This window comes from Vombatus ursinus, unplaced genomic scaffold (assembly GCF_900497805.2).
Source record: "Vombatus ursinus unplaced genomic scaffold, bare-nosed wombat genome assembly UNPS02014821.1, whole genome shotgun sequence".
Lineage (NCBI taxonomy): Eukaryota > Metazoa > Chordata > Mammalia > Diprotodontia > Vombatidae > Vombatus > Vombatus ursinus.
In genome coordinates, this window is record NW_020954599.1 from 50,610,759 (window position 1) to 50,637,181 (window position 26,423).

Genomic DNA, 26,423 nt, shown 5'->3' on the forward strand with positions numbered 1-26,423 from the left:
GCCCCAGGGTCTGGAGTCTGGCGCTTCCCACTCCATCCCTTCCTAGCCTCCAGGCCTCCAGCGCTCCGGCCCTCCCCACGTGCGGAACCCCAGAGGCCCTTGGCCCCGCCCCTCCGGCCTTTCAGGCAAGCGCACGAGGGGGCGGGGCCCCAGCAACGCATGGCGTCATCACGTCTGCGGGGGGGGTTACCTCCTTTTTCCTTTTCCTTTTACTAACCTGTGCAGCTGCGGCTCGCGGCTTAGGAGGTCAGCTGGCTGCGGGTGTGGGTGGGTCTGGGAGAGGTGCCCCAGGCTGGGTACGCGTTGTGCCGCCGCCGCCGGACTCTGCGGAGCCGGGGCAGCGAGGCAGGCGGGCTCGGGAAGTTGAAGAAGCTCCAACTCGGAGAGAGACGGAGGACGGACGCTGCAGCCGCCAGGAAGCTGGTTCGTGGGGCCGGGGGGCTGCAGGTATTTGCGGGGCCGTTAGGAGCCCGCTGTCCATGGCTCGGGCGCTGGCAGCATCTGGGAGCGGCCCCGGGGCCGCCGCCCATCCCTGCGCAGTCACGGGTATGGAGCCAGTTTCGAACTAACCGACCCGGAGACCGCACCAACGCCCGCGCTGCGCCGGGCCGGCGGCCTCTGCTCAGCTTTGGCCGCCCGGACCGGCGAGCAGCGGGCGCTCCGTCTTGTTGACTGACAATGGACGTGGCTGTTTGTCGCCTCCTCGGCTTGAAAGGGAGCCCCTGAAAGCAGGGACTGTCCCCTGCACTTAGTGGCGCCACAGTAGGCGCTTAAAAATGCTTAATGACTATGCACATGATTATTTGCCTGATACCTCTCCCGTTTGAAGTGGAGCCCCTTGAGAGCAGGAACTATCCTCTGCACTTAATTGCCTGGCACAGAACAGGCTCTTAATTGACAGTACTTGATTGTGTATACCTGTTGTCTCCCTGTTCGAATAGGAGCCCCTTTAAAGCAGGGACTGTCCTTTGCACTTAGAGCCTGGCACAGAATAGGCGCTTAATAAATGGTTAATGACTATTAAGCTCACAGTCTAGTGGGGGAGATAGCATGCAAATAACTTATGTACAAACAAGCTATATACAGGATAAATTGGAAATAGAGAGAAATCACTGATAATTAAAAAGGATTAGGAAAGGCTTCCCGTAGAATTTCTGTGGGATTTTGCCAGGGATTTGAAGGACGCCAGAAGACAGAAATATGTATAGTTTAAATGACTGGTAATTTCAGAGGTAATGCAGGAGCAAGGGAGAGGGGAGAGAGGAAAAGGCTTCCTGCAGAAGATGGGATTTGAGCTGAATCTTGTACTCTGGTGTGTCTCTCAGTCAACAGCATTAAGTGGTTACTATGTGCCAGGCCACTAATACAGACCAAGAATACAAAGAAAGGCAAAAATGGCTTCAAGGAGCTCAGGTTCTAATGGGAGAGATAACAGCAACTGTGTACATACAAGATATATACAGTACATGGACATACACAAGGCAAGTAATTTCAGAGGGAAATGGGCCTGGGGAAAGGCATAGACAAGTTACATTTGAGCCCAGTCTTGAAGACTTCTGGCACGATCCTCAATAAGCATATAATAAGCCAGACAGTGGGCCAAGTGCCAAGAATACAAAGGAAATGCAAAATAAAAAACCTGATCCTTTCACTCCCAGAGCTCACATCCTAATGGGGGAAACAATGCAAATTATATATGTGTGTGTATGTATGTATGTGTGTGTGTATATATATACACATACTAGATAAATAAAGTAAATTGATTTGATGGGAACTGATGGTAGCTTTCTTTAGCAGTTCATTTCACTTGAAGGTCTTTCTTGATCTTCCACTTGCACTCTGTTGATCATGTTATGTTGACTGACTTTCTCTGTCTCTCTCTCCCTCTCCCCACACACACATACATATATATGTTATATGAATTCAGCTTTATGTTGACTATATGTTGTATGCAAGATCAGTTCTATATTGACTGTATATGTGGTATACGAGTTCAGCTTTTGGAATTCGTAGCTGTGAATTGGAAACAGGCTCTGTTTCCAAATCAGTCTTTCTCTTGCCTTCTAAGGGTGTTTCAGAGCCACTGAAAAGAGGACCTAGACTGATGAAATTACAGATTCTTAAAGTACTCAAATATCTGCAATTCTTGGAAGCTTGTAGATAATGTTTATTTTGCAGGTTGCTAGAGACATTGGTAGTGAACTTCAGGGCCAGGAAAACCTAGGTACAAGTCTCACGTCTAACTAACCCATGTGACCCTGGGCAATTCATCTTACTCTCAGTTCGCTATACAACTCTCCTAAGACTGTCCCTGACCTGTATTTGTCCTTGTCCCTGACTGTATTTGCATATACTTTTGTGTGTATGTTTTGTTTTCATCTCCCAGGACTTTGTAGGGCATATGGTGCATGGGAATTGAATTGAAAGTTTCTTCACCTGAATTGAGAGGCTTTATAACATTCAGCAACCAGTAAGTTCCTACTATATTCCAGACACTGTGCTAACACTGAGAATATAGATACAAACAATGAAACAATTCCTCCCCTCAAGTAGTTTACTTTCTATCCATGTAGATAACATGTACACGTAAGTATATTTTGAACAAATACAACTTGGGGCAGGAGCTAGCAGAGGGATCAGGAAAGACTTCATTTAGAAGGTGATGTTTGGGCTGTGTCTTGAAGAGAGGATTCCGTGAAGCAAAGTGAGGAGGAAATCCATGTCAAGCAGGAATCCATGCCAAACACTGAAAGACAGCAGCAGGTGTGTCTTTTATGAAAAACTGAGAGAAAGGCCAGTTTGGCTGGACTGTAGAATATGATAAGGAGGCTAGAAAGATAGGTCCCTGCCAGGTTGTGAAGGCTTTTAAAAACCAAGTGATGGAGACCTTTCAAAAATTGAAATAGTTGAATAGTAATGGATAAGTAAGTGTCAATAGCAGTTTAATCCATTGCTAATATGATTTATATTTACTAGTACCTTATATTCACTCAATAAACATTTAAGCACCTACATGCAAAGCACTTTAGAAGTCACTGGAGATTCTAAGACAAAATAGTGATCCTGCCTTAATGGATATTACATTAATAAAATAGCTAGGAAAAGGAAAATGGTGTTTATGGAATTGCTTTGAAACGTTAAGATTAACTTCCTATTTTGGTTATTCATATTTCAGATGTTCTAAACCAGACCTGCAGAACTTGGCAGTAGGTAGAGGCCAAAATTAAAATAGGCTAAACTTCTTCAGACTGCAGACAGGTTAGGCTATCGACAGACTGGTGATGGTTGGTTGCCACAGGTCCCGTGGCAAAGACGGGAGAGTGCACAGTGGCAACCCTACATTTTTCACCAGCCACAAGCTGCAGGCAGTATGTTGTGTGGGCCTGTTCTAAACCATTAGAGTTTTCCTATGGTCAGATTTAGAATGATTTTTTCTTTGTATTCTTGCATGTCTCTGTTTACAGGCCTGCCTCACATTATCTGATGTGAGTGAAACCTGGCCCAAGAAGCAGAATTCCTTTATTGCCTTGGTAAGTGTCATATAATAAATGTTTGAATAATGCATTCTTCTTCTGATTTAATAATATTATGGAGTTGACTGAATGGGAGATGAAATCTGGTAGATGAAAAAGTGATAAAATGCTGTGGTATTATTCAGTCATGTTCGACTTTTTGTGACCAATAGTGTACCAGTGCTGTCTATGGAATTTTCTTGGCAAAGAACTGGAGTGGTTTGCCTTTTCTCAAGTGAATTAAGGCAAACAGAGGTTGTGACTTGCCCAGGGTGACACAGCTTGTATTTGATTTGAACTCCAGTATTCCTGACTCTAGGCCCAGGATTCTATCAACTGAGCCACCTACCTGCTTCTGTAAAGTGCATTAGTACTATTTTAAATTGTTCAGTGTTACCTGTAAATCATTTCTACTTAAAAATTCAGTGTTAAAAATTAAAATGGTTTCTATAAGCTATTTATCATGGCGGATGTTTATTCAGGGTTGTGAAGTTAGCCCACAGAGCTTTTCTTTTTTTGGAGTGGTCTATTTCTAGGAAATATTGACTTCTCCAAGAGATACCTTGCTTGTATGCAAGATTTATTGAGGGTAAATTGCTTTGATAAGCACCAGTGGTAGCTTCCTTTACCCATTCATTTCAATTGCTACTTCCTGTAGTAGATCTTTCCTGATTCCCATACCCTGTTGATGATGTTCCAAATTACTTTGTGCCAAATCTACATATTTTGTTCACAAATTCTACTTTGTAGCTTGAAGCTGAACAAATCAAGCAATCTTTCCTGTACCTTAAATGCAACATGACCAAAAGTGAACTAATTATCTTTTCCTCCAACTTTCTTCTTAACTTCAGTCTTACTGTCTAAGGTACCACTGTTATCCCAGTCACCCATGCTTTAGACTTAGGTTTCATTTTCAACTCTTTAGTCTCACCCGTCTATCCAATCTCTTGCCAAGACTTGTAGATTTTACTTTGGTAATAACACTGGTAGACACCCTCTTCTTTATTTTGATACTGCCAACATGATGTAGGCCCTCATGACCTCATGTCCAAATTATTTCAGTAGCCTTTGGGATTGGTCTGCCTGTCTTAAGTCTGTTCAAAGTAATCTTAGAGTGTAGGTCTGACCATGACATCCCCCTAATCCCCTAATCAGTAAACTCCAGTGACTCCCTATCACTTTTAGGAGCAGAGAGATCGTGTGTTTGGCATTCAAAATGTTTCATAACCTCCCTTCCCTTCCCCCCTACTTTTCTAGTCTTCTTACACTTTGCTTCCCCCACCTACTCTATGATCCAGTGACACTGGCCTCTTTGCTGTGGTACAAGACACTTCATCTCCTGACTCTACATATTTTCACTGCTGTCCTCGTGTCTTGAATTCTCTCCCTTCTCATTTCTGCCTCCTGGCAGAAGTCAAGTCTCAACTAAAATCCCAACTTCTGCAAGAAGCCTTTCCCAGCCCCCCTAATTCTGGTGCTTTCTTTCTGTTGATCATTTCCAGTTTATCCTGTATATAACTTGTTTGTATGTAGTTATTTGCATGTTTTCTTCCCCCAATAGATTTTTAGCTCCTCCAGAGCAGGGACTGTCTTTTGCCTTCCTTTGTGTCCCCAGCACTTAGCTCCATGCCTAATTGTTGTTGTTCAGTCATTTTCATTTGCTTCAGTCACTTTTGACCCCATTTGGGGTTTTCTTGGTGGATATACTGGAATGGATTATCATTTCTTCCTCCAGCTCATTTTATAGAAGAAGAAACTGAGGCAGAGAGGGTGAAGTGACTTGCCCCAGATCACACACACCTAGTGTCTGAGGCCTTACCACCTAGCTGGCGCATAGTAGTAAATACTATGTAAAAGCATTAACATTAAACATTAACATAGTAAAACCATTAACAATTGTTTGTTGATTGATTCTTCTCCCCTTATCACTACTGAGATTTTCCTTATAGCAAGTAATCTTTTAGATTTGTGAGGGTGAAAGTTGCAGCTTCCTTATTTATGACAAGCCATTTTAAAAAAAATTTTCTGATGCATAATGTTACATTGATATTAAGCTGACCTGAGTCAGCTTTTTCACCTGAGAGGCAGTATAGTGGTATAGAGCCCAGGACTTAGAGCCAGAGAGTGAGCATGTGCAGTTCCATGCAATTACATTACCTTAACATAGAGGTTATACTACTTGTAATAATTACCTCACAGGGTTAGTGTGAGAAAATTGTCCTAAACCTTTACTTTTATGTGGCACAGATTTCTGTTAAGTGCACTGAAGAATAATTTGAAAACATCATATGAAAAAGGCAACTTTTTTTTACTAGTAAAATAGATCACATTTATATGATGATGCCTAATTTTGTAAATTTCACATAAATATTGATTAAATTCCTCTTAGGACATTGTTAGACCCTGAAGAAAATGCAAAGTTTAGATAAAAGTTTCTGCTTTTATGGAGCTTATATGTAGTTGGGGCATAAGTCACATTATGGATAACTACAATTCATAGTTGTGATAAGTAGATGAAAAGTTTTCGAAACAGTGTAAGGTGAGGCATAAGGGATAATAGATCTTTGCCATCCAATGAAAAGATTTGAATTGGATAGGATTTCAACAAGTGAAGTGGGTGGGTAATGTTCTCAGCACAGGAAACAGCAAAGGCATAGAGGCACAAGTATATATGATATGTTTGATAGAAAGCAGTACAGTTTGACTGTATGTAGAGTATGTGGAAGGGAATAATGTGAGATAAGGCTGGAAAAATTGGGTAGTACTAGATGATGAAGGGCCTTGAATTATAGGCAGAGGAATTTGAACTTTCACTCAACAGGCAAGCCAATGAAGATTTTTAAATTATTGAGTAGCATGACTATATCTTAATATAGGAGATTATTTCAGTAGGTGTGGATTGTGGAAACAGTGGAGGCAGAAAAACTTATTAGGATCCTATTACAATTGTCAAGGCAGGTAAGTGAGGAGGAATAGTATTAAGGTCAGCAATAGCAATTGAGAGGAAGGGATGGGTGTGAGTTATATTGCACAAATGTAATGGATCGGACTTGGTAACTAGAGATGAGTAACAGGGAAAAGTGAAAGATAATCCAATGTTTTAAATATGGGAGGTAAGTAAACCATATGGTGTAGTAGAAAGAGCCTAAACTTGGTAACCAAAGACCTGGACTTGTAGAGCTCTGGCTCTCTCACTTAAGTGTGAGTACTTGGGCATGTCGATTCTAACTCATCTTCCTCTAAATTTATGATCCCTTTCTGGGCCTCAGCTTAATCATCTGTAAAATAAGAGGGTATACTAGATGATCCTGTCTGGAACCAAGTTTCTAATGCAAACATTTTGAGATTTTGGGTGAATTCTCTCTATTGTAGTATTGTCGTGGTTTCGTGGTTTGTTGTAGGGGTCATCTTGAATGAATTCTGAGTCAGACCATCTCTAATCCACGTATTACATTTATTGGAATAAGGCCTCCAACAGGCTGAGTTCCAAGAAGAACCAGCAACTTAGTAAGACAACACAGGCAAATTTATAGTATAATGATGCTGATTACACCACAGAAATTATGAATATTAAAAGGTAGGACGGGTTTGTTAAGGGATTAGGTAATGGGGAAGGGTCTCAGCCTTGGTGGAATTGCACATTCAGTTACCCACGATGCATACAGAAAACCTCAAGGAGGGGATTTATGTATGATAATGATATTATAATAAGCCTCTCTACATCATAAGTTAAGGTCAGTTCTTTATTATTACTGCACAGATGCCTACTTAGGGAAAGTCCCTTCTGTGGTTCAGCGTTCAAACATCCTGGTTGCGCCACTTTCTGATTGGCTAGCTATTGTGGTACTGTCTGGTCAAGATGGATAGTTAGGTGTTGTGGTCCTGTCTTGGGCTATGTGGATGATGTCCTCGTGGTTGAGTACATGGACACACCTGTTTAAACATGAGAATTGGATCTGGGCACAGAGGCTAGCTAAAGACAGTGGCTGTATTGAGTCTGGGGGCTTGTGGTGTGGTTAAAGCCAGATTGTGTGGTTAAATCAGGGCATGCCTGTTGTTCAGTGAGGCCCGTAAGAAAGTTAGAATGTTGGAGCTGGGGGCAGCTTTATTAGGATTGCATCAGTATCAGTTATGATATTAGAAGGAAGAGCAAGGTTGAAATAGAGGTAAGATTGGTTTTTGGAAATACTTATTTTGAGGTACCAATGGGAGGTTCAGGTAGAGATGTCCTGTATGCAACTTAGAAAAAACATGATTTTTTTTTTTTGTTTGGTAGATTCTGTTCTAGAATTCAAAAGGGAGGGTCAAGAATGGAGAGAGATTTGACAGTCTTCTACATGAAGGTGGCAGTTAAGGTCAAAGGACTGAATCTGATTGTCGAGGGATAGAGTATAGAGAATGAAGAGCACCAAGAAAAGATCCTAGAATTAAGGATTTGAGAGGATGATGAAGACCAGTAAGAAAGATAAAAATCTAAGTGGAAACCATCATTATTCCCATTTTATAGATGAGGAAACTCAGGTTCAGCAAAGTTAAAGAACTTCCCTATGGGTAACACAGTAAATGGTGGTTTTAGCACATTTACTAAACATTACATTTAGCTTCTGTTTTTATTTGCTTAATTTTATTTCCCTCTGAGGCTACAGCTGAGGGTCAAAGTCCACCCCCCATAGAGCAGCCTATCCCTGATTTTTGTCAGTGCTACTTTTTCTTTTACTTACCAATTTTGATGTTTTTAGAAGTTTTAGTATGCACATATAGCTAGTAGATTAACCCCTTTTCTACTACTAACTTCTAGCATTGGCGTTGTTCTAAATTCCATTTGACATGAAAGTAATTGTTATGGGTATACAAACAGAAAAATGAACCAATCCCTACTCTCAAAAAACTTAAATTCTATGGGGTGGGGGTGGGGGGAAGAGGGGTTGCCCCGTGGACACAGATAAATATAATTTGAGGAAGAAGATTGTACTAACAGGAATATCAGGAAAGGTTTGGAACTGGAGGTATTACTTGAAGGAAGGTAAGGATTCTTAGAGGCAGAGATAAGAAAGAAATACACTCTAGGTATAGATGAATGCCTTGTTCATATCAATCAATAAACATTTAGCACCTACTTTGTTCCAGGCACTGTGCTAAGTACTAGGAATACAAAGACAAAAGATAGTCCTTTCTCACAAGAAGCTTATCATCCAAAAGAAGAGACCACATGTAGACAAATATACCCTATATACAGGGTAAATAGGAAGTAATTAACAGAAGGACTGCACTAGAATTAAGGGAAGATTGAGGAAGACTTCTAGGAAAGGGTAGAATTTTAGTTGGGACTTAAAGGAAGCCAGAGAAGTTAGTAGATGGAGCTGAGGGGGTGAATGTTCCAGGCATGGGGGAAAGACAGAGAAAATGTCCAGAGAGATGCCCACTGAACATAAATGGAGTGGCTTGTTCGTTGAACGTGGTGGAGAGTGAGGCATAAGAAGACTGGAAAGGTAGAGGGCTAGCTTATGAAGGGATATGAATGCCAATCAGAAGATTTTGATTTGATTCTGGAGGCAGTTAGGGAGCCACTGAAGTTTATTGGGTGGGGGATAGAAGGGTGACATGGTCAGGCCTGAGCTTTAAAAAAAATAACATGAGTGGCAGAATAGAGGATAGACTGGAATGGGGAGAGAGAGATTTGAGGCAGGCAGACCCACCAGCAGGCTTTTACAATAGTCCAGGCATAAGGTAATAAGGGTCTTGCACCTGGGTGGTGGTGGTATTAGAGGAGACAAGAGGATAGATTTGAGAGATGTTGCACAGGTAAAATCGACAAGCCTTCGGCACATATTGTATGTAGGAGGTGAGTGATAGTGAGAAGTGGAGGATGACAACTAGGTTGACAACTGGGAGGAAAGTGTCGCCCTCTACAGAAGCAGGGAAGGTGGAGGGAAAGATAATGAGTTCAGTTTTGGAATGTTGAGTTTAAGATGGCCACTGAACATCCAGTTTGAGATGTCTGAAAGGCAGTTGGAGGTGTGAGACTAGAGGTCAGCAGAGATGTTGGGGCAGGATAGATAGAGAATCATCAGCATAGAAATGATGATGGCTCCAAGGGAGCCAGTGAGACCACCAAGTAAAGTTGTATGGAGGAAGAAGAGAAGAGGGCCCAGGACAGAACCCTGAGGGACACCTATGGTAAGAGGGGCTTGATGTAAAGGAGGAGCCAACAAAGGAAACGGAGAAGGAGCTAACCAGGAGAGGGTAGTGTCTGGAAAAATAGAAGAGATTTCGAATTTAACAAAGAAGGAAATACGTGATTAAAAGATATTACCAAAAAAATGTATGGTTAAAAAAAAAAAGGGCAGGTCATAGTGGTAAGTGAAGAACAAATTAATCTTTTTTTCAAATTTTAGACTTAAATACTAAAACTTAAGCAATGAGAAAAGAAAAAGAAACATAAAATTAAATATTAAAACTTAAATACAAAATAAGGAAAATAAACATATCATGTGCACAGCAGAATGTGAGAGGATTCAAAATACATAGCAATAAATTTCCATTTCAAGAAAGCCTATGTAATAAATACTATGCCTTATGTTGAGAGCTATCTATCTTTGCTTCCTTGTAAGTTTTCTTTTGTTCTCTGCTGTGCACTTTTTACTTTGTTCTTTTTTCCCTCATCTTCCCCATCCCCTCTACAATGAAGTGTGGAGATATATTTAGCTATAAAGATATATACACATACATATATACATACATATATATATATAAAGATATACTTTCCCTAACAAATTCTACTCCTGATCTTTGTTTTGTGTTTGTGTATATCTCTTATTTCTTATCCCTCCTGACTCCTCTATGTCACTTCTACCTGCTACCTTGCCCCCCTGTTACTTAACCTATTCTACCTCCCAGGATCTTTCCCTTATCCTCCCATTCCCATAGATCTATAACCCCATTTGTCCTATTCCTCACCCTCCCCTCTAAAGATCCTTCCCTTATCCTCCTAGGGAGTCCTTCCTTATCCTCTCCCACATCCCTATCCCCTTAGCATTTTATTTCTTTCTGAATTTAGAAGACGTTTATATTACTCTAGATACATACGTATTGTTCCCTCTTTCATCCCGTTCCTGATGAAAGTAGATTTCCAGAACCAACAGCCCTGCTCCTCCATCTAGTTCCTGTGTCAGTCCTTCTCTTGCACCTCGTTTGTATAAGATAATTACTCATTTTAACTGTTCCTAAATAGTTTTACTTTTTAAAGTCATATCGTACTCAGGTCTACCCCAGTCTTTCTTATAAACTACCTAATTACTAATAATAGTCTTAGACATGTTTTACATTTTGCATAGATAAAAAGTAAACAGTCTGTCCTTATTGAGTGCCTTGTAATTAGTCTTTGGTATGTACCTTATCTTTCTCTTGGCTCTTTTAAGTCATATCTTCTAATTAAGTTCAGGTTTTTTTTTTTTTTTTTTTTAAATCAAAGTCCTGAAAGTCTGACAATTCATTAAATGTCCTTTTTTTTTTTTTTTTTTTTTTTGGTCATTCAGGATTATGCTTAACCTTGCTGGGTATGATATTTTCTGCTGCAACCCCAGTTCTTTTGATCTTTGATATATAGTGTTCCAAGACCTGTGGTCTTTTAGTGGCGCCACTGCTAGGTCTTTGGTGATTCCAACTGTGGCACTGCCATATTAAAAAAATTTTTTTTCTTGTTGCTTGTAATATTTTATCCTTGAGCTGAGGGTTTCATATAATTTGACTGTATTCCTGTAGGTTTTCCTCTTGGGATCTCTTTCAAGTGGTGATTGGCGGATTTTTTCTGTTTCTATTCTCCCCTCTTATTCTAAAGCTTCAGGACATTATTCTTTTAATTAATTTATTTTGAATTATCAACAATCACTTCCATAAGCTTTTCAGTTTTAAATTTTTCTCCATCTCCCTCCCCAAGACAGTGTGCAATCTGATATAGGCTATACATATACATTCCTATGAAACATATTTTCACATTAGTGATGTTGTAAGTAAGAATTAGAACCAAAAGGAGGAACCACCAGAAAGAGGAAACAAAACACAACAGAAGAAAAAAAATAGCAAATGGTATGCTTTGGTCTGCATTCAAACTCCATAGTTCTTTCTTTGGATGTGGATAGCATTTTCTATCATGAGACCTTTGGAGATGTCTTAGATCCTTGTATTGCTGAGAAGGGTTAAGTCTATCAATATTAGTCATCGCACAACCAATCCAACCAAAACCAAGAACTCTACCCTCTTGTAAGTGTCCACAGCCATCAGCTCTCATTTTATTTTATAATTCAATTCCAAAGTTTCTTATCAGGCAAGTAAAAAATAATTCCCTTTTATCCCTTACAGCACATTTTGGATTCCCTGAGAGAAAGTTGGACTGTTAGGGTCTACCAGCGAGTACACTCCAGGGCTTTTATTTTTAAATAACCTCCCCCTTTGTTGTGGGGACATGGTCTACATCCTAAGCTGCTGAGTGACTGGGAATACATCTTTTGTCTTCTGCACTGGACAGACTGGACAAGCTTGGTGTCTTGGTGATCATTTCCAGAGACTTTTGAAGTTCTTGTTCCCTGTAATGTAATCCTCAGTGATGAAGGTGAATTGGCAGCTGTAAAACTTGAGTTTTATTTCAGCATATCTGATGCGAAGCACTGGATTCTTTAAAATGTCTTCTGCCAGTAGCAAAGAATGGCAGAAGCCCAATCCTTAAGGATACATTTTGCTGGAATGAATGAATGAAAAACTATTTATAAAGCACTTACTACATGCTAGGTGCTGTGCTAAGCACTGGGAATACAAATAACAAAATGACATGGTCCTTGTCCTCAAGGAACTTAGCATTTGTTTGGTTGTGGCAGGTGAAAGATGAAATGACTGAGAGAACAAAGGTTTGAGTTTTCAGTCTTATCAATTTATTAAGCAATGCATGCCAGTGCATAACAAAATCAGGACCAGGTCTCCTTAGCTTTGGCACTGGACCCCAAATACAAGGGGAGACAGATTTTTCTGCATTAAAAACAATAAATCTAATAAGAACAATTTATTAAAAGAAAACAGTTAAGCAGGATACAAAATTAGGTAATCTGATTCCTAATTGGAAGAAAGATTAGGGGCTTTCTGAGGTGGGAGGGGGAGAACTAACAGGTGCAATTTGCTCATATCAGAAAAAGAGGTGTCCCACTCCCCTCAACTATCTGTATTCAGAGGAACATGGAATCAACAACTGATTGACCAGAATGGGGCCAGTTTTCACGTAAGGCATATGGGTTACTTGAGATGTATAATTATGAGAAAACTCTTTGCATCAATTTTCAGATCTGACTGGGTGTCTTGTCAGCATAACCTATGTCCTTAGCTAAGGGTCTCTCAGCGGCAAGTAGAGGTGATCCAGTTTCCCCCACACAAGACTGGGTTCAAACAGTGCAATGAAGTTTTTTCTCACAATTCCCATAATTAAACAGTTTTCTGGCAAGAAATTGGAGTAGACTCATAATTGAATAGAATAGGAATTGAGCGAGATCCCAAATTGAGTCGCAAGATGAAGTTAGTGTGGTTCCCTGAGTTCCCACAGGGAAGAAGATGCATGCATATAGGGGAGTGGTGACCAGGGAAGGAAATTTTTGGTCAATAGAATCAGAAGGATGATGAGTTGATCCAGAGGGCATTTGATTGACATGCCTTTTCCAGAAGATAACGTTAATATACTTTTAGTTAAGCTGTAAAATAGACCAACAGTTCCTGAAAATTGACATACCAGAAATATAAAATAAAAAAAAGTAATATAAATAAAATTTATTGCTATATATTAATATAAATAAAATAAAATAAAATATAAAACACCATAAAAATAAACTGTTTGTCCTCCTTGACCCAGAGAGAAGGAAGGTCATTCTAGGCATGAGGGACAGCCACTGCAAAGGTCCAGAGATGGAAGATAGCATACCATGTGTGAGGAAGAGAGAGAAGCCAGTTTGACCAGATCATAGAGTCTTAGAAGGAGAGTCATGTACAGTGAAACTGAAAAGATATATTGGAGCCAAATTGTAAAGGGCTTTAAAAGTCATCAGAGAATTTTTTTTCTTTAATCTTAGAGGCAGCAGGGAGTCACTGTAGCTTGTATAGAGGAGTAACATGGTCATATCTGTGCTTAAGGAAGATCACTTGGTTAGTTGTGTGGAAGAATGATTGGAGAAGGGGATTGACTTGAGTTACGGAGACCTATTAGGAGCCCATTACAATTATCCAGGATAGAGGCAGTAATGGCCGAAATGATACCTTTCCTGTTCACCATTTGAAGATGATGGCATATTTAGATGTCCAAGAAGTCACAAAAATTTGAATTAGTATATGGCATTATTATGGTGGGGTTTGATTTTTAGACTCCAGGTAATATGCAGTATAATTTAGTGAGAGGTTATTTAACTGTAAGCAAAGATTTACTATTTCTTTTAAACTTTATAACATGTTTTAGTAGATGTTTTTACCAGTGTTAATGATATCTTTTTCTGTTTAGCACATGTATAAGGATGCATTAAGAAAAGAACCATGGATAAATACTGTAAACTCCAAAAGATTGGGGAAGGATCCTTTGGAAAAGCCATTCTTGTTAAATCTAGGGAAGATTACAAACAATATGTTATTAAGGAAATTAACATCTCAAGGGTAAGTCAATTTTCATTCTCTTTTTGGCACTGTTTTTTCATTTCCTATTAGTGTGTATTTTAAATCTGATTTTCTTTTTCAGATGTCCAGTAAAGAAAGAGAAGAATCAAGGAGAGAAGTTGAAGTGTTGGCAAACATGAAGCATCCAAATATTGTCCTATATAGGGAATCATTTGAAGGTCAGATAAAATTTGCAAAAGAGTACACAAGAACTCATCAACTAAATGATGGTCTCTGTGTAATTTAGTTATGACTATACCTTCATTACTCTGGGGCAATAATGCATATCATTGCAATGTCAGTATTATATGGAGCCTGGTGGCTGGGTTGATTCTTTGATACCATCCATATCCCCACTTAGTTCATACTGCATGAGGACTGTGTTGGTAATCTGTGGAAGGAATAGCATGCTGATGAAAATAAACTATTCACTCAAATTGTTCTTAGCCCTTTAAGTCCTGTTAAGCATCACCTCTGAGGGATAGCTCTGAGCCTCTGGAAAAAAGTTGAGAGACCTATCCACTCATTGGTATCCTTACATCTGAAATTATAAGATTTAACTACACTGAGTATCTTCTTGATGGGGTTTAAAATGCTGTAGAGATAGTATTAGAAAAATTTGGGCCAGAGATTGTGGAATCTCTTTTCTGCATATCTTAATAAGAGTCTAGATAACCTTGTATTAATAATAAATTTAAAAAAAAACTTGACAGATACTATATAGGATAGAAAAAACAAGTAAGCAGAAAAAGCAGTTGATGTCAAAAGAATATTAAAGAGCCAGGAATGCCCAACAAACAAACCTAGAAGAAGAGAATGATTCCACATTGTACATAATCAAAGAAAATCACCATTTTATTTTATTCTGAGCCTAACCCATACTCCCTCCCCCACACACACAGAGCATTAGTATGTACAGAGCAGAACACAAGAGAATTGTATTTGAAAGCACTGATATCCATTCCATACTTCTTGCTTTTTTAAAAGCAGAATAAATTGAATGTTATTTTCAAAACTTTAATTACTTGTGTATGATTCCTTCTGAATTTCTTTCTGTTGACTTCTGTGCATTTAAAAAATAGTTTCAATGTCCCTCTTTATTCTTTCTTTTTTCTGCACTACTATTGATTCCTGCAACTGATCCCCACCTGACAAACCAGTAACAGTCATAATTAAGCAAAGTTGTTGTTCAGTCTTTTTTCAGTCATGTCCAATTCTACATGACCCCATTTGGGGTTTTTTTTGCAGAGATACTGGAGTGATTTGCCATTTCCTTCTCTAGCTCATTTTATAGTTGAAGAAACTGAAGCGCACAAGCTTAAGTGACTTGCCCAGGGTAACACAGTAAGTGTCTGAGTTTGGATTTGAACTTAGGAAGATGAGTCTTCCTGACTTCAGACCTAGCACTCTGTCCACTGCACCACCTAGCTGCCCTAATCAACCAAAACCAATCCACAAAGTGTCTCTCTTGAGGCTATCACTTCTATGACAGGAGGTGGATAATATGTTCCATCATTAGTATGCTGAGATGGAGTTGATCATTACCTCGATCAGAGTTCTTAAGCCGTTTTTATTTTTAGTGTTGTTGGCATATAAATTGTTCTGGTTCTTTTCACTTCACTCTGCATCAGTTTGTACAATTTTCTCTGGGTTCTCTGAATGTCTCATGTAATTTCTTATTTCCTAACAATATTTCTTTTCATTCATACATTATAATTTGTTCAGTCATTCCTCAATTCATGGGCACCATCTTAGTTTCCAGTTCCTAACTTTTCATTCCACCTCTACCATTTCCTGTTCTCTCCTTACCATTCTCAGTCAAGAAATTTGTTTTGCTTGCAACTCTTTGCTCATGCTTGTATTATGCTCCCTCTTAACTCCCCTACTCTCCTTCTATCTCCTCTGTTTCCTGTTTGAGGAATTGGACATCAATTTTTTCCTTCGAGTCTCTGCTTTCAGTTGTTAAGTAGTTTCTTTCCCCGAGGCTTTGAATGTCCTCGAATCTTTAATTATATTTTATAGTGTTCCATGTCTTCTTCCTTTTATTCATCTCTCCTGTCTTAATTGCTGAACTGGGGCTCTGTGCCAAGGCCAGGCTCTGCCCTTGCTCTATTTTGGGTGGTGTGATAGGCCCTACCTGGTCCATACCTGGATCATATGGGTTCCTACTTACCTCCACCTTTGGGATGTGTCTATACAAAGAGCTCTGGTAGGTTTGCTTGGATCTTTGAGATTCAAAGCACTGGTTCTTAGGGCCCTTTGTTGTGTCTCAGACAGAGTTCAAGGGACCTCTGAGCTCCTTAGTACTGGGCTGTCCCAGTCTAAGTACTGCTACATCCATACTGGATGTTATTACTCCTGTTTTGCTTTTGAGGTCCACTCTGTAGGTTTCTGACCGCCCTAGGGCTTTTTAGTGGGAGCACTCCACTCTTGCTTCCTCTGGATATAGAATCCTATAGGCTTCCAGTGTCACTGGCCCTGTTTTGATCATGACAGGAAACTTCTTATTTGCCTACACTGATGCTGGCTTTTGTGGTAGGCTTCCTTTCCTCTTGCCTGTGGGATTCTGGCTGGCTTTTTTTGTGTTTGAAGTCATGCTATGTAGTTATGTCTAATTGGATTTCTTAATCATTGTTGGGTCTTGGGCTCTTTTTAGATTTTTCCTGGAAGCAGTATGTGGGAGCTGAGCTAAGCTGAATTGAACTGAGCTGCCTGTTTCCATTTGATAACCATCTGGGCCCAAAACTGTATTTGATGACTTTTTGAAATTCTGACCTGTATCATATATAGGATATTCATAATATCTCTTATAAAATAAGAGGAGATCTAGATTGTGGCAATTTTAGCAGAAAATTGAAATGAACCTTTCGAAGTCATACAGCAGAATGGTGACAGAGTCTAAATTGGGATTTCAACCTCTTTATATCCACGTGAATGTTTACTGGAGGACAGCATTCTGTTTGTATGAAAACATGGTTCGTTAAAGGATTCTGATGTCACAAGCTATAGACACCAAAACCTAGATAAAAGCATAAATTCATGTTTATCAAACTTACATATGATCCAGTTGGGAAGGAAAAGATCTCAATGGGCTTGAACATTGGGCTGAATTAAATCAGATGAAATGTAATAGATATAAATGTCAAGTCTTATATTTGGGTTCAAAAATCAACTTTACAGGTACAGGATGGAAGGAGGTAAGGAGCATGAGTACATATTGGTTTGTCTGAAAAAGATCTGGGCGTTTTGGACCACTGAAGGCATATTATGTTCATAGCACTAACACTTTAGGAAGGACATTGATAAGCTGAGCAATCTCCAGATGAATGGAGCTGGGTGGTGAGTAGCCTTGTCATATGATCTTCATTTGCAGGAACTGGGGATTTTTTACCCTGGAGAAAAGAATACTTAAAGGAAACATGATAGCTATCTCTAAACATTTGAAGGGCTGTCATATGGAAGAAGGATTAAACGTGCTGTGCATTTTGCCCCATGGCGTTTAAAAAAGCTCAGGAGACATAATTTCTGGATAATTAGTCATTTTTATTAATAATGCTAGCAATTTTTAATCTTTATTATCATTTTCTCCATCACTTTCTTAAGTCTAGACAATCAACAAAACAATAAATCAAGCCCTGATTCAAAGCATTTGCTGATTTTCAACATGCAAATGCTCACACTGAAAATTTAACATTTGGCTCCTTTTACTTGGTTCCAGCTGACTCCTGCTTTCTCTGCCTTTCTCCTGGCCACTCATCTACATAGGAGAACATAAGGGGTTTGGAGTTGAGAAACCAAGGCGCTGAGAACCACAGAGCCCTTGGCAGTTACTGGGTGTGTAGTCCTTATATGAATAAAGACCAGGAGTAGTCTTGTTTTTGAAAGAGATTAAAATTGGGAGGTATTTGGAAATGTTGAATGAGATTGCCCATAGAAATTCACCTCCCTACCCAAACACAATGACTGAAGTTCCCTTAAAAAAGACAGATGTGTGCCTGAAGAGATTATAATGCTAGTATTTTAATAAGTCAATGACACTCTTGAATGCCAAGGATAATCATGGTGGGCTCTCAGTTTATATGCCCTTGGAAGAGGGGTGTTCCTGAGGGTGGTCATCAACTGGTTGATTAACAATTAGTGAGAAAGTGAATATTCTGGGAAGGAAAAGATCTCAATGGGCTTGAATTAAATCAGATGAAATGTAATAGGTATAAATGCCAAGCCTTATATTTGGGCTCCAAAATCAATTTTATAGGTACTAGATGGAAGGAAGTAAGGAGCATTGAGTACATAATGGGGCTGGACCTATTCTAATGAACTTTGATTATTTCATTTACTTTTAAGTTACTCAGCCTTGGGCAATCTATTCAAAGAATTTGTTCCCACCCAGACTCAGAGTAGAAGGTTGGGTGAGGTGTGATCAAGATTGAGGAGAATTAATTCAATCTCATTATCAGTAATCAAGAAACTGAACTTTGAAATGAGAACTATAGAAAAAGGGGGAACTCTGGATCTCCCCAAATCATTGATTATTAATAATTTCTCTCACCTCAGAGGATAGAAGTAGGAGGATAGAAGTAGGAGGCTAGGTAGAACTTGGTGGAAGTTGCAAATGATCAGATTATCAGGAAGAATTTTCTTATAATCCTACCTTTGGAGCTAGCATGTTGCTTATCACTAAAGATCTTAACTAAATGATCAATATCAAGTGTATTGTAGAAGACATTTTAAAAAATAAATTTTTATTAGTATTTTCTATTTCTTGCGTTGTCATAGTATCCGATGTATTTCTCCCACCACCCCTCCCAGAGAGCCATGTCCTGTGACAAACAGTATATTTTTAGAGAAAGAAAAAAGGCAGCACAGCTGATCGATAGATTGAAAAAGTCTGTAAATATGTGCAGTATGTAACAGCTGTGGACCTCCAGGAGGGATAGTTTAGGGGGATCTTTTTATATCCATTTGAGTCCTGTTTGATCTTCCTAATTATTTACTTTTGATTTTTTGGTGTGTCATTCTTTTTATTTAAATTGTATTTACTGAGTATATTATATTCTTAGCTCTGTTTGCTTCACTATGTTTCTGTTCATATCAATCCTTTCATGTTTCTCTGTATTCATCACACACGTCATTTCTTACAGCATAGTAGTATTCCATTACATTCATGTACCACAATGTGTTAGCCAATTAATAGTCATCTACTTAGTTTCCAATTCTTAGCTTTGAAAAAAGTGCTGCTATAAACATTTTGGATTATATGGGGACTTTTTCTTATTGATGACTTCCTTGGAGTCAAAGGGCTAGATATTTTAGTTGCTTTATTTGCATAATTTCTAATTGCTTTCCGGAATGATTGTACCATTTCACAGCTCCACCAACAATGTGTCTCTTTCTACAACCCCTCTTGTATTGATTGTTGCCATCTTTTTGGTCATTTTTGCCCATTTATGAGGTGTGAAACTTCAATGTTGTATTTCTCGTATTAGTGATTTGGAGTATTTTTTCATGTAGTTGTGAATACTTTGTAGTTCTTGGGGAAGATATTCAGGTTTGTGTTAAACTGGATAGCTTTTTTTTTCTTCAAGGAAACTTTTTTTAAATATATAATAACTTTATTATATATTTAAAAGGAAAATTGTACGTAATAGTTTTGGAGTTTCTTGTGCAATCATCCTTTTTATTATACTGTTATGAAAATGCTTGTTTTATTCCATAAATTAAAAATAAAAATTTAAAAAAATCTCACTTCTTGGGATGAGAATAATTCTAAATAAACTTTGTGTAGAGAACTCACGGAGCAGCTAGGTGGTACAGTGGATAGAGTGCCAGGCCTGGAATCAGGAAGACCTGAGTTCAAACCCTGCCTCAGACACTCACTGTGTGACCTTGGGCAAGTCATCTAATCTTGTTTGCCTCAGTTTTCTCATCTGTAAAATAAGTTGAAGAAAGAAATGGCAAACTACTCCAATATCTTTGCCAAGAAAACACGAAATGGGAGTCAGACACTGAAGCAACTGAATGACAACAGAGAATTCAGACTTCTGAAGATGCTATGTCAGGCAATCTTTAGTAACTTCTGGTTAAAAATAATTAGTTTGGTGTTAATAAGCTAGAGTTATCAAACTATTTGGCACTTGCTTTATTTGGAAGGACTAATCTGAAGCTAGGCCATTTCTCTTTGTTTTTTAGTATTTTATTTTCCCCCAGTTACATGTAAAAATAATTTTTAACATTCATCTTCAGAACTTTGAGTTCCAAATTTTCTTCCTTCCTCCCTCCCTCATTGAGAGAAGGCAAGCAGTTTGATATTGGTTATACATGTGTAGTCATATCCTGACCTATTCATTCCAGCCTTTGCCAATTAACAATGGGCAGGTTAAGCAGATGGGGGTGGGTCGATCTTTTCTGTAATGACAGTGGGCAGCATGCACACACACTAGCCAGGTGGCATCAAGTTCCTCCTGAGAGGTGTAACCCATGAGTTGAATTTTTTTCTTCTGCACAAAGTATGTAATGTTATCACCAAGAGGTGTGCTATATAGCTGAACACCATAGATTCTTTGCAGCAGATTAATTTATAAACAGATCAGAGGAAGGTAAAGAAATTGGCTTTCTGGAATCCCCCCAAGTCTGAATGATGTGGGTGATCCCAAAGAGCTTTTTCTAGGCCTGGCAGAGGCAGGGGATGTGGTGTCATTCTGGGAGATGCTTTCCTGATCTCAGTCGGCCTCTTCTAGAGGTGGCATAAGCCCGAGAGGCCTCTTGCCCCAAGCCCCTTGATTGACAGTTGGTGGTTCGAATGTCTTAAGAGTTCATTTTATAAACAGAACGTAAAATGCCATAACAATGCAGGCAATTGCCATAGCAGCATGCAGCCTGGTTCCAATCATGGCTGCTTTGTTATTATTAGTCATGTTGTGAAAGAAAACAGACCAAAAAAAAAACTCAGTAAAAATAAAGTAAAAGTATGCTTCAATCTGCACTTGGACACCATTAGTTCTTTCTCTGGGAATGGATAGCATTTTTCATCATAAATTCCTTCAGGGTTGTCTTGGATTGTTGTATTCCTGAGAATAGTTAAGTCATTCACAGTTTATCATCTTACAATATTGCTTTTAATTTGTATACAGTACATTTTACTTAGCATCAGCCCATGCAAGTCTTTCCAGGTTTTTCTGAGAGCATCTTGCTCATCATTTCTTATAGTACAATAAGAATACTATAGTACTATAGTACAATAGTATTCCATCATAATCACATACCACAAACTTGTTCAGCCATTCCACAATTCCTCAATTTCTAATTCTTTGCCCCCAGAAGGGAGCTGCTATCACTACTTTTGTACATATTATATCTTTTGAGATACAGAACTAGTAGTGGTATTGGTAGGTAAAAGGCTATGCATGCTTTTATAGCTCTTTGGGCATAGTTCCAAATTGCTCTACAGAATGGTTGAATCAGTTCACAGCTCCAACAGTGTATTAATGTCTCATTTTTCCCATATTCCCTCCAACATTTGTCACTTACCTTTTCTTTCCTATTAGACAATCTAATAGGTACAAGGTAGTACCTCAGAATTGTTTTAATTTTCATTTCTCCAATCAATAGTGAGTTGAGTATTTTTTCACATGGCTATAGATGGTTTTGATTACTTCATCTGAAAACTGATCATATCTTTTGATCATTTATTAATTGGGAAATGGCTCTTATTTTTACAAATTTGACTCAGTTCTCTTTATGTTTGAGAAGTGAGGCCTTTATCAGAGAAACTTGCTTCAAATTTTTTTTTCACAGTTACTATTGCTAACCATGTTTCCTTCCACCCATTTATTCTGTTCTTTCTCTCCTTTCACTCTGTCCCTCTTGCTTCTGACTTCCTCCTCTCCCAATTCCAATTAAGTCTTTATAGGAATATTTATTGCTGTACTACACAAATTATTCTTGAAAATTGAGAAAAAAAATACTACCAAGTTATTTTGAGAGAAATACATAGTCTTTTTAAAAAATGACTTTTACTTTTATTAAATATTTAATTGTTCAAGTTTTTTCCCCACTAACACAACATTTAAAACCTATTCATATTATTTTAAAAATTTTAATATTTTTTCTAATTACACATAAAAACAATTTTTAACCTTTGTTTTTTAGAACTTTGAGTTCCAAATTCTCTCCTACCCTCCCTTCCCCCATCTTTGAGATGGCGGACAGTTTTATAAAGGTTATACATGTGTAGCCATGTAAAACATTTCCATATTAGTCATGTTGCAAAAGAAAACATCAGAAAGAAAACAATAAAAAGTAAATAAAATAATATACTCTCATCTGCATTCAGATTTCATCAGTTCTTTCTCTGGAAGTGGAGAGCGTTTTTCATCATAAGTCTTTCAAAATTGTCTTGGATCTTTGTATTGTTGGGGATAAGTCATTCACAGTTGATCGTTGTTCTGTTACTGTGTAAAATGTTCTGGTTTTGCTCACTTTGCATCAGTTAATGTAAGTCTTTCCAGGTTTTTCTCAAAGTCTTCTGCTTTTATAGTTTGATAGTATTCCATCAGAATCATATACCACAACTTGTTCAGCCATTCCCCAGTTGATGGGCATCTCCTCAATTTCCAGTTCTTTGTCACTACAAAAAAAGAGCTGATATAAATACTATTGTCCACATAGACCCTTTTCCTTTTTTCTCTTTTTAAATTCCTTAGGGTACAGACCTTAAACTACATAGCTTTTGAAATCCTCTGCAACTCTGAAATGGGATTTTTTAAGTAAGATCCAGTTATTACTCTAGCTTAAGATCTTGCTTTTGTTTTATGTGTGTGTGTATATATATCTTTTTTTTTTTTAAAGGCAATTGGGGTTAAGTGACTTGCCCAGGGTCACACAGCTAATAAGTGTCAAGTGGTTGGTCTGAGGCCGGATTTGAACTTAGGTCCTCCTGACTTCAGGGCCGGTGCTCTATCCACTGTGCCACCTAGCTGCCCCTTGAGGCAGCCCATTCTTCATCCACTAGGCCAATCCAAGCTCCATAAATGAAGTTTTATTATTTCAAATCAAATACTGCGTAGTGAGGAATATTTTGTTTAAACAGAAAACTCAAAAAATTGTATATGTTGCTTTGCCCCACTTACTAGATGACAGATTGAGTTTTCTAAATTGAGACTTTTTTCTGATCCCTCATTTATCCAGTAATCTTAATTATCTGGAACAGATTCTATAACCACAAATAAAAAAAAGCCTCAGAGAAGTCAGCGTGTTATCGCAAAATCACGTGACATTTTTATAATTGATGAGCTTATTTACTCTTTCATTGTACACAATTATATTAAGCTTAGTTGACTTCTTTCCCAACCCACAGGAAACTAGAAAGAATTGGGAGTGGGAAAATGAATTACTAGAGGACAGTATTACTTGGAATTCATAGTTACAGCAAGTGGTAGGGCAGGAAAACTTTTTTTAAAAAAAGCAGACATAAGTATTCAAAAAGCTTAGAATAGAAGTCTGGGGCAACTTTGTGTTGAAACCAGTCCTGTTCATCTCAGTAGCCTCTGAGGGCATCACTATATCACAGTAAGGTATGATAACTTACCTTTGTGATGATATTAAGTCACCAAGAAAAGATTAAATTACCTACATTATACATTCTTCAAAATAGTAAGAGAAGGATATAATCTCACTTATTTACAATCTCTTAGAAACATAAAAATTATTAAATGTATGTGTGTATATGTGTATATATATATATATATAAATGAATATAAATAAGATAAAGTAAAGTTTGACTTTTAATGGAGCAAGCATCTTTTATTTGGGATTGACATAGGTGGAATGCTTTCTAGTCAACTTTCTCCAAAGGGATATTCTCTTAAAAGAAAAACAGTGAGGGAAAACTAATGACACATTGACCATGTCTGACCCCATATGCAGCATTCCACGCCTTTAATCTCTTACCTGTCAACTTTAATAGGAAAGTATGAGTCTTCTGAAATAAAGTTTGGTCATTACATTGAACAAAATTGTGGTGTGTTTTAGTGTTTTGAAATGTTTCTGTGTATATGTAGAAGTAACTATGTTTTCTAAAACTTAATGAGATAGTCCTGAACAAGCATATTTGGTCATTTATCCTTGTTAAATTATCAGTAATAGAATCTTTCGTCAACATAAATGCATGAACAAACTATAGACAGTATAAATTTAGGTATTCCCCAGAGCTTGATACTGTACCTCAATTCTGTTGTCTTATTAAGTCTAGCACTTAATTTTTATATAATTTTATTTAAGTAAACATTTGTCTACTTTGTGTTTTCTTTTATCCCTTAAATTTCAAGAAGGGAATATTTGTTTATATTTTGTAGAAAATGGCTCTCTCTACATAGTAATGGATTACTGTGAAGGAGGGGATCTATATAAACGAATAAATGCCCAGAAAGGTGTGTTGTTTCCAGAAGATCAGGTAACTTTATGTGGACTAATAGTTGTTTTATAGTGTTCTTAAGTATAAAACATTCTAAATTTTCTATTACCAATACAATATTCCTTGGACAATCTGGTATCAATGTCTATTATGTAATATCCTGTTTGTTTTTAGGTCCTGTTGATTTTTCCTTTGCATTATTTCTCTGATTCATCTCTTGCTCTATTATCCCCTTCACGTGAATGAATGAATGATTGCATATTTATTAAGCCTTCATTGTTTTGCCTAGTACAACTACTAGTCTCTCCTACCACTCCCACGTGATGGGATTAGTTCCATTCTGCATACTACTGCCAAACTATTCTTTTTAGGATATGCCTTTTCTCTTACTACTCTGCTTAGAAACTTTGTAATGGTTTCCTATAGCTTACTCTATTAAGATCACAGTCATCTGCTTAAATTTCAAAGCTCTCTATGACTTATCCTTAGCCTACAGTTCATGCATGATTTTTTCCATGTGTTTTTTTCCCCCTCCCCTGTCTCCCCTCTTCTTGATGTAGATCATAAATTATCATTTTGGTTTTATATTGTGTGCAGAAGTGTTCCTATCCTGTCATAAATCCCCCATGATGGATCTGTCCAATGTGCTAAGTCTTGTTTAAAAGTATGTTTTGTTGCACTCACAGTATAATTCTATTAATCTCTTACCATGTGACTAGCCCATTTGCTTTTCTAATAATACATTTCTTGAATGATAGCATTTATGCCACTTCTCATATGTAGATTACCAAAAGGAAGGCCTCTAGTGTGTCAGACAATGGAGAATTCATGGAAGAATGTGGACAAAAATCACAAACGATAAGTCAATGTGAGAGGGTTGCAAAGTATAATGGTGGATAGAGATGATCGTAGTTATGTATATTTTTTGTCATATTTGGGGATAACATTGTGTGCTGTAGGGAGAGACTTTATATACAAGTATAGTAGAAGATAAAATTGAAAGAGTAGATTGGAGTCAGATTACCAGGCTAATTTATTTTAACTTTATTCTTTAGGCAATAAGGAGACGTGAAGATTTTTGAGCTAAGGAATGCAGGATCAAATAAGTACTTAGGAAAATATTTCTTGCAATGGGATGCCGCATTTATTGGAAGAGAGAGTTGTACACTGAATTACTAGTGGTAAAGCTTTTGTAATAGTACAGGTACAAATGACATATTAGGGCCTTAAATAGAATGGTGAAAGAACGAATGGATATGAGAAACATTTCAAAGGCAGTGTCCTTTTTACACAAAATAAGTTACTTGCAAAGGGTGTAGGGCTAAGAAGGCAATGGGCAAGACCAGGGGGTCAGTTAGTATATAGAGGGGTAGGGAAGTGCTATAAAGAAGTAAAGTTTGATCCTGGAAGACAAGCTGTGTTCCAAAGTCTAGAAAGAGGCAGTTCAGTGGGAATGGCATTTGTAAATGGGACTTTGAACATCTAACATTAGTGCATGAAACTTCTGACCTGCTTTTATGTTGCTCATTGTGTGTGGTTGGGAATTATCTTGAAACAGCATGTTTACAGGTAAGGAGAAGGATAGTTCCAGAGGTATAACAAAGTAGACTCCTTATAGAAGAGATTGATTTAGGCCTTCCAGAAGATGTTGACCAGAAGCTGAAGAAAAGTTGAGGGCTCAAGACTATCACATTTCCAGCTTGACTGTAAAAAAACAAAAAAACAACAAAAGAACAAACAACTTTAAAAGCATACATTAACATATAAGAAATTAACATGTGAATTATAAATCATTGCTGCCCATTTTGCTAAGTGGGAAAGCAACA

The 26,423-nt window shown here is 38.1% G+C and overlaps 1 protein-coding gene across 16 annotated transcripts in view; it reads left to right on the forward strand.

The window, feature by feature from the left end:
- Nucleotides 1-293: 293 nt before the first annotated feature.
- NEK1 (NIMA related kinase 1) overlaps nucleotides 294-26,423 on the forward strand; it is a 161,944-nt gene continuing 135,814 nt past the window's right edge. For 10 of the 16 annotated variants that reach the window (XM_027837313.1, XM_027837321.1, XM_027837323.1 and 7 more), the window contains exons 1-6: nucleotides 294-423; nucleotides 3,465-3,530; nucleotides 11,871-12,120; nucleotides 14,038-14,186; nucleotides 14,269-14,365; nucleotides 24,539-24,636. In XM_027837313.1, the coding sequence (XP_027693114.1) occupies nucleotides 14,070-14,186; nucleotides 14,269-14,365; nucleotides 24,539-24,636 (312 nt within the window). In that variant the 5' untranslated portion in view covers nucleotides 294-423; nucleotides 3,465-3,530; nucleotides 11,871-12,120; nucleotides 14,038-14,069. Of the gene's footprint in view, nucleotides 448-2,386; nucleotides 2,471-3,464; nucleotides 3,531-11,870; nucleotides 12,121-14,037; nucleotides 14,187-14,268; nucleotides 14,366-24,538; nucleotides 24,637-26,423 lie in introns of all 16 variants that reach the window. The other 6 variants (XM_027837316.1, XM_027837315.1, XM_027837314.1 and 3 more) reach the window with 6 other exon arrangements.